Genomic DNA, 8,314 nt, shown 5'->3' with positions numbered 1-8,314 from the left:
ATGAAGGGAGGGGATCCGGGTCTATCATTCACCAGATTACTTCTGTCTGCCTCCTTGAGCTATCAGAGGGGCCACCTGAAGTGTTACACAGCCATTGAACCCTTGGCACTTGGATTCTGACTTGACTTTCAACCCATGGGTTCTGCAATCGTAGGCAAGTTCCTGCTTCTCACTTTCTTTAGGGTGGAAAGCGGACTCAGCCAGTGAGGGAAATAAATAAAATATTTCCGGCGTGTCGCTAGGAGCAACGTGGCCGGGGCAGCATGCAAAATTAAAAGCTGCTTTGGCATGTATTAATCCCGACCCACCCCCAGCCTCCACATCCAGGAGTCCCACCCTCGCGTCCCCTTCGTGGTCCGCCAGCCAATGGGCGCGGGCTTCCCGGTCTCCGGGATACGAGTGTAAACAGTGGCGTCTCCGCGGGCGCTGAGCCCGACCCGGCAGGAGCACGGAGTAACGGCTGCAGCCCGGAGTGGGCTGAGGACTGAGTGGGCATGGCTCAAAGCCGGGAGCGCGAAGATGCCTCCACGTACTTCGCCGGCGCCTCCCTGTCGGTGAGGTGCGGCATCGCGGGTGCGGGGGGCTTCAGGAAAACCCTGCCGCCACCCCCACCCCTCCGTCCCTCCTGCAGACTCGCTCTGCTTCTCCACCTCCCCTCCCAACCTCTGAGCAGCCTCTTCTGTCCAGCCCCTGGGCCCCCTCCCCGGATGCTACAGGGACCCTCACTTGTTTGCCCAGTATTTCTTTCGTCCGCCCTCTGTTTCTGCACCCTCTTCCTGCCTCGGTATTCCCTGCACGTTCTGACCCGCGGCTCCTGCCTCTTCAGCACCTCTCTCTTCATCCGCATCATTTTAGGCAATTCCCATGATCTGAGGGCCCATGGATCTCTTTTTACTCCCCCGTTTTCTCTCTGGATTTTATGCACAGTGGTGCTGGCGCTTAGAAATCTGACAGACAGATAACAAGACCTTTGTTTCCTTCCACGTTCTGGGGTGTTGCATGCGATTCAGCGTGCTCTTCCACTGCCATGCGCTTCCGTTTCGTGAGGGGACTCAGGAAACCTGTTGTCCTTCACTCTTTCCACTATTTTCAAATGTATCTTTAATATTTAAATAAAATGGAAGTTTCCTTATCCCAGACGTCCCCTCCACTATACAACTATCTCACAAACCTCACCTAAAATGTACCTTTCATGTTCTAACCCCTCTGTTCCCGGAGATTTCATATCCTTTTGTTTCCTGCGTTTATTTGTATTTTTTAGGTCTAAAACAGGGCCACATGTTCTTCATGTGTGTAAACTACAAAGCAGCTTATGTGGCTTACAAGGATTGAGCATGCTGTCCTGCTCAAAGGGTTTTTATTTGTTTAGTTGGTTTTTTATTTTATTGTATTTTTAGTTTAAAAAGCAAAACAAAAAACAGTCAAAAGAAAAGAGCCCCGGATACATTGTTTTCTGCAAGCTCCTTTTTTTTTTTTTTTTAACCTGGCCCAAGACCTATTGATCTTTAAATTTCTATAGTTCAGTCACTCATAATGGTCTCACAGTGAGCATATGTGTTTATCTGATCGATTGGAGCACAAAGGGCGTTAAAAATGGAACAGATCTATTTCAGAGATTTTGATGGTTTTCTAGTTGCTGTGTTAAAAAGGAAAAGCGAATGTATTATACTGATGGCGATCTCTCTTTTCTCAAAGATGGGTGCAAGGATTCCCTAGTCAGAATGTTCATTTTGTCAATGACCACACCATCTGCTACCCTTCTGGGAACTTCGTAATATTCATTAACCTTGACACCAAGAAGAAGACTGTACTCCAATGCATTAATGGAATTGTGGGCGTTGTGGCAACCAATGTCCCTGGTGAGGTTGTGGCTTTCTCTGACCGCAGACTGAAGCCCGTCATCTACATATACAGCTTTCCTGCACTGACCAGAAAGAGCAAATTAAAAGGTATCTGGGAGACCCTCCCTCCCCTGGAACTGAAGGATATCTTATTTGTTTGTTTGTTTGGGTTTTTCGTTTTTTGTTTTTGAGACAGGGTTTCTGTGTGTAGCCTTGACTGTCCTGGAACTCTGTATACCATGCTGGCCTCGAACTCAGAGATCCACCTGCCTCTATTACCTGAGACCTGGGATTAAAGGGGTGCAGCACCACACCTGGCAGCTGAAGAATGTTTTTATGTGAGTAAATCTAGTTCTTATGAATGAAGGTGGTTTGGATTATGGAAGGGTTGTTTTAAATAGAAGGGGGCCAAGCTGGCCACCACAGGTTTCATTGAGTAGGCAATAGCCTTCTGACTCAAAGTATGTGTGCTTCCTGCCAACAATGATGCTACTCAAAAGGGCAGAATCAGCCTGCTGTGGTAGCACTCACCTGTGTACCCAGAAACTTCAAGGCTGCAAAGGGAAGCTCATTTGAGCCCATGAACTGGAGACCAGCCTAGGCAAGTTAAAAAGAAACAACCACTCCCTCAAAAATGCACAAATCGGCTCCCACCCCAGACCTACCAAACCAACACCTTAGTTTTAACAATACTTCTCAGGTGATTCATGCACATTTTAAACTGTGAGAAACACAGGATTAGAGAACTGTAGTGGTATTTGCTCTGCCCATGACCTTGGGCTATATGGCCCAAAGGAGACCATGCTTCTTGCTGTCCTATGTGACCTCTTAAGAGAACCGATCTTTTCCAGGACAATGTTTCCTCTTCTTTCCTGGTGATTTATTGGAATTCTAACACAAACTGATGCTTATATAACTGATAAAGACAAATCTAAACTCTACTGTTCTTAACCACAAAATGGGGCTAAATGTGGTGTCCAATGTTAAGTTTGTGGTGATGCTAGAGAAGGACAGACAGACGGGGACACACGGACACACACACACACACACACACACACACACGCTCGTCCATGACCGCCTATTATTTTTGTGTTACTGTTAAATCATTCACACTGACAGCTGACCTCCATGGGCTGAGCTCGCTGTACATCTCCAGGAGTCTCTATCTAATGATACCTGCCCCCATTTAACACAACCTTAATCTGAGTACTGTGATTACACACACCTGTAATTCTGACTTTGGGAGGCTAAAGAAGAAGAATCCAGAGTTTAAGACCACCCTGAGCTAAAAGCAAGCCCCTGCCTCAAACTAAACTAACAACAACAAGCCCACATGCAGCACCGTCAGGAAGCTTAGCCTTGGTGGAGCCTTGGTTTCAGAACCACGTGGGTCAAACAGGTGTTGGGGGCAAGTCAGGCACGATGACTGTAGTTTACATGTTATTTCTGGAGAAATCGGTCTGTGTTCTTTACAGATTAAGACACCTTAATGAAAACATAATCCAGTTGTAAGTTGGGAACTGTTTGTGTGGACTGAAACCACACTTTGTGTTTAAGATGCCCCCAGCTTGCAGGACATGGTGGCACATGCCTTTAATGTCAGCACTCAAGAGGCAGAGGTAGGAAGATCTCTGTGAATTCAAAGACCAGCCTGGTCTACAAAGTGAGTTCCAGGACAGCCAAGGCTGTCACATAGAGAAACCCTGTCTTAAAAAAAATAAATAAAATTAAAAAAAATTAAAAAAAAAGATGCCCCCAAGCAATTGGATGTTGATTCAAACCAGTAAACAATATCCATATTGCATAACGAATCCCTAGAAGAATTCACAATAAAAACAAATCATCAAGGATAACCGTTAACATCAATGTCATTTAGTATCAACCAGAAGATCTAACCAATACAGTAAAACAAAAATGTATAGCTGTAGGAAAGAAAATTACGGGTGATGCAATAGTCTGCTAGTAGTTAAGAAGGAATGCTTAGCAAGATACTAGTTTCAGAATAAATGCCCATACAAGTAGATTAAATACTTAAAAATAATTCAGACATTTCAGTGACCCAGACTTAAATATACATTAAATAAATAGTTATACAAAATATTTAAATATATAATTCCATAGAGACATTCCAGGATAGAAATCATTATTGTTATAAATAAATATATTTCTAATATTTGTCACAGAAACTCACTCATGGGCTCATTGTTTCAGAGAGTAGGGAGTACTTGAATAATTCCAAAGTATTTCTGAAACAAAAGAAGGAGGTGTCGAGGCAAAGAGGGTCTTTGTAACATCACAAGGCTCAGGGATTTAGGAGAGTAAGGTTCCTCTGGAGACCCCCATATCAGTGGCAGTGTAAAGAAGGCTAGATCCAGAAAAGTGAGGTCTATGGTGAAGAAACTCACACTCCAGGGGATATGGATTGTTCAACAGTGATCTTTAGAAAAATATTTGAATATTTGAACTAATGTGTTAAGATAGACATCCTGCATATCATTACACATATTCCATGAAGACAGGATTCAACAAGAAGCAAGCTCACTTGAGAAGTAGTAGAAAATATAGTAGGACTCCATTATTTCAGGGCAGGGAAGAACCTAGTACACAATTTAAAAGGGTTGGTATATTTACTAACATGTAAAACACCAGATAGATCACAAAAATTAGCATGCAAATAACAGAATGAGGAAGATAGATGGGAAAAATATAATCAAACGTCCCACAGCATTTATGAAGCAGTAAGAAAAAGACGGACACCTCATGGGAATGAATGGCAAGAAATTTTCCCAGACAGATCACAGATCATAAACGATCAGTTAAGATGATCTGACTTAATATTGGTTTAAAAAAAAAAAAAAAGTAGCTTAGGGCCAGCAAGATGGCTCAGCAGATAAAAGTTCCTGCTTCACACACCCTGCAAGGCAGAGTTGAAATTCCAGCACCCACGTGGAGAGAAAGCGACCCCGCCCAGGTGCCCTCCGATAGGCCCGTGCTCAACACACACACACACACACACACACACACACGCACACACACGCACAGTAACAACATAGGTGACAGTTTTGTAGTGTGGTATAAATCCAGGAGCTACGTTTCTGTCAGTTGGGTTCAGTTTTTTGGAGCCAGTCAGAGTGTGGAGAAATTGGTAGCCTCTTGCTTGCTGGCAGTGGGAACAGAAACTGATAGAGCCCTTCTGGGGCCACTGTGAGAATTAGAACTCAATTTTAAGAAATGCAGTGGCCTGAAATATGGTTATACGTTTGTGTGCAGAGGACTTAAAAGTATTATCATAATTGTAAAGACAACAGCCCACAGCCCTGGTATATGAACAATGGTAAATATGTTAAAAATCCCATGCAGGGTTATTATTGCAAGCATTACAAACCAAAATTTTAAAGAAATATTAAGAACATGATAAAGTGCTTAATGTAATGTAAACAAGGAAACCAATAAGATAGAACACTCTATGTGATCTAAATTATATTTTTAAATGGAGCATTTTGGACACGATAGTCAATACTTATTACAACTATAAATAGTGAAGTTATATATACAGGAAGTTTACTTGCATGTATTTTTACATGTAAACACATAGTAGAAGGAAACTGAGCACAGTAATGCACCTGTAATCCCAGCACAGGGGAGGAAGAGGCAGGAGGATTTGGAGTCAAGGACATCCTCAGCTACATAGTCAATGCAAAGCCAGCCTGGGCTACACGAGAATCTGTCTGAAAGGAGAAAAAAAAAACAGCAGGAAGGAATTTACCAAACTTGATGTTAGGGTCACAAAAATACATATTTTTTCTCTCTAGCCTTCTAAAAATTCTTTTCAAAATATCATATATTTAAAACTTTTGAATGCATAATAACATTTATAATATTATGTGACAATTAGAACTTACTTGATGTTAATGTTGATGATAGAAAAAGTAAAGAAATTATATAAAATATTTATATTAAGGTCTCATCCCACAGAATATTTATTTTTTCATAACATGCTCAATAAATACACTTTTTTTGTTGACGAGGCCATGCTGACTAAATTTAATGACAAAGTCACACTTTAAGGATATACTATAGTCAGTTTAACATGAGAAGTACGGAGCTGGAGACACGATACAGCAGTTAAGAGCATCTGCTGCTCCAGCAGAGGACCCAAGTTGATCCCAGCACCCACAAGTTCACAGCCACCTGTAATTCCAGCTGAAGGAGATCTGACAGCCTCCTCTGGCCTCTGCAGGCATCTGCACACACGTCACACCATACACACACACACACACCGAGAATTGTAAAAACTGAAACAGTCATTAGAATACTCAAAACAATCAGGTACTAATATCAAGGCTGACCTTGGACCTGTGCAACCACACTAAGGACAAGCTGGTGAGGAGGAAATTAGCCCTGTCCTAAGAGACAGAGATAAGCCTGTTCCTCACTCAGCCTCCCCAAGAGCCACCTTGCAAACATCTTCTTGCTAAGGCTTTTAAAGCAATGCTGCATTTCTTCAGCTAGACATAAAAAGAAAGTTGTTCTAAGAACTGAGAGAAACTGAGTTGAGGGCAAGATATGGCCTAGGATTTATAAATCCTTATTTATAACACCCATTTAAAATATTGGCTAGAATTATTACAACCTCCTAAGACACTTGAAGTTTGAATAGCTGTTCTAATCCCAATGTCTCATATTTACGAGACATTAAGGGATGTTCATTTCAAATCAGGCTGGGACATTATGGCGTAGTTTGCTCAGTACTGCACCAAAGTCTAAAGATAATGACCTAATGGTCTTAATAAAAATGGATTTTAGTGGGTGTGGAGGAGTAAGCCTATAATCCTAGCACTTGAGAGACAGAGGCAGGGGAATTATGAGTTTGAAGCTAGCCTCAACTACATAGGAAGGCCCTGTTTGAAAGAAAACAAGACAGAACCATCGCCAACAAAAGCATCAACAATGGTCTAAAATGGTTCTTAGCTTTGCCATGAGCTTTCTGTTGACAATCTTAGACACTGGCCAGGAGGTCGCTCTCTTCCTGACAAAGAACTTTAGAGGTACATGCAAAGCACTAGGAAAGGGAAGCATTCTGCGAGGCTGTGAGTTCATCTGGATGTGACAGTCAAGTCCTTGTCGTGGGTTCTGTATTTTAGGCAACATCCTCCTGGACTACGCTTTACTTTGCTTCAGCTACTGTGGCACCTACCTGGCCAGCTACTCGTCCCTCCCGGAGTTTGAGCTGGCCCTCTGGTGAGTCAGCACCCCACACTGCTCTCTCCTCCAGGTCTCACCTTCTGGATTTCACCAAAGGGGACTCACATGAAAATGCCAAACAAGGGAAGCTGGGAAGAACGGATATCCTAGTCACGTGATTTAACATCATCTTTATGCTCAGGCATGAAATTTGTCAGGACAAAAACTGTGACAGCTGAATTACCGTCTTTCCCTTTTTAGTGACTTGTGCAGTGCCTTAGGGTTTTTTATTGCTGTGAAGAGACACAACTCTTGCAAAGAAAACATTTAATTGAGGTGGTGGCTTATAGTTACAGAGGTTCAGACTGTTATCATCATGACAGGGAGCATGGTGGTGTGCAAGCAGACACGGTGCTGGCTACATCTTAACCAAAAGGCAGCAGGAAGTCGACTGACTATCACACTGAGTGAAGCTTGAGAAAAGAGACCTCAAAGCCCACCCCTACAGCGACACACTCCTCCAAGGCCACACCTCCTCCAACAAGGCCACACCCACTTCAACAAGGCCACACCTCCTCCAACAAGGCCACACCTCCTCCAACAAGGCCACACCCACTTCAACAAGGCCACACCTCCTAATAGCGCCACTCCCTTTGGGCCATTTTCTTTCCTCATGCAAGTATTTCCTTAACCAGGTGAAGAAACGATTCTAAGTACATAAAATTTCACCTTTCCCGAAAGCAAATGGTTCTTTGGAGTTATTAGCGTGTTTTCTGCCTGTGTTGAAGTTAGGCTGGTCTGTGTATCGGAGCTCAGGTAAGTTAGCAGTGCATGGCGACACTGAGGCACTGTGTTCGGAGTGGAACATTCTACCACCGTGGCCAGCTGGGTAGGGAAGCCTGTGGGTTGGACACGGCTGTGCCTGTGCTGGGCTTTGTCATGTGGCCAACTTTGTAGATGCATTCTCTTCCATCTATGACATAACCCTCTTCAGGAGTTGGGATTTGTTGTTTTTTTTTAAATGGGAAGTGCAAAGTGTTCCTGGATGATTGAGACCAGTCTTTGCACACCAGCGCTTCTACACAAAAATCTAAGAGTCCCAGCTCAGAGAGCCAAATTTATGTACCACTTTATTGTACTTCACTAGTTTGTTTTAGCGGGTATTTTGTCTGCATGTGGGCTCTGAGAATTGAACCTAGATCCCTTGGAAGAGCATTCAGTGCTCCGAACTGCTGAGTCACCCAAAGCTGAGCCTAGCGTGGCAGCTTGCACTTATCATCCTAGCACCT

At 43.3% G+C, this 8,314-nt stretch overlaps 1 protein-coding gene across 2 annotated transcripts in view; it reads left to right on the top strand.

Annotated features, from left to right (window-relative positions):
* The first annotated feature begins 368 nt into the window (after positions 1-368).
* The window catches only part of Cfap43 (cilia and flagella associated protein 43), a 97,000-nt gene continuing 89,054 nt past the window's right edge, over positions 369-8,314 (top strand). Inside the window, exons 1-3 of one of the 2 annotated variants that reach the window (XM_042265037.2) lie at positions 369-554; positions 1,696-1,949; positions 6,986-7,082. In XM_042265037.2, coding sequence (XP_042120971.1) covers positions 520-554; positions 1,696-1,949; positions 6,986-7,082 — 386 coding nt within the window. In that variant the 5' untranslated portion in view covers positions 369-519. Of the gene's footprint in view, positions 560-1,695; positions 1,950-6,985; positions 7,083-8,314 lie in introns of both variants that reach the window. The other variant, XM_042265032.2, reaches the window with a different exon arrangement.

Source organism: Peromyscus maniculatus, chromosome 1, assembly GCF_049852395.1.
Source record: "Peromyscus maniculatus bairdii isolate BWxNUB_F1_BW_parent chromosome 1, HU_Pman_BW_mat_3.1, whole genome shotgun sequence".
NCBI classification, from domain to species: domain Eukaryota; kingdom Metazoa; phylum Chordata; class Mammalia; order Rodentia; family Cricetidae; genus Peromyscus; species Peromyscus maniculatus.
Note: the sequence above shows the minus strand (reverse complement) of the source record. Positions and strands in the feature narration are given on the sequence as shown.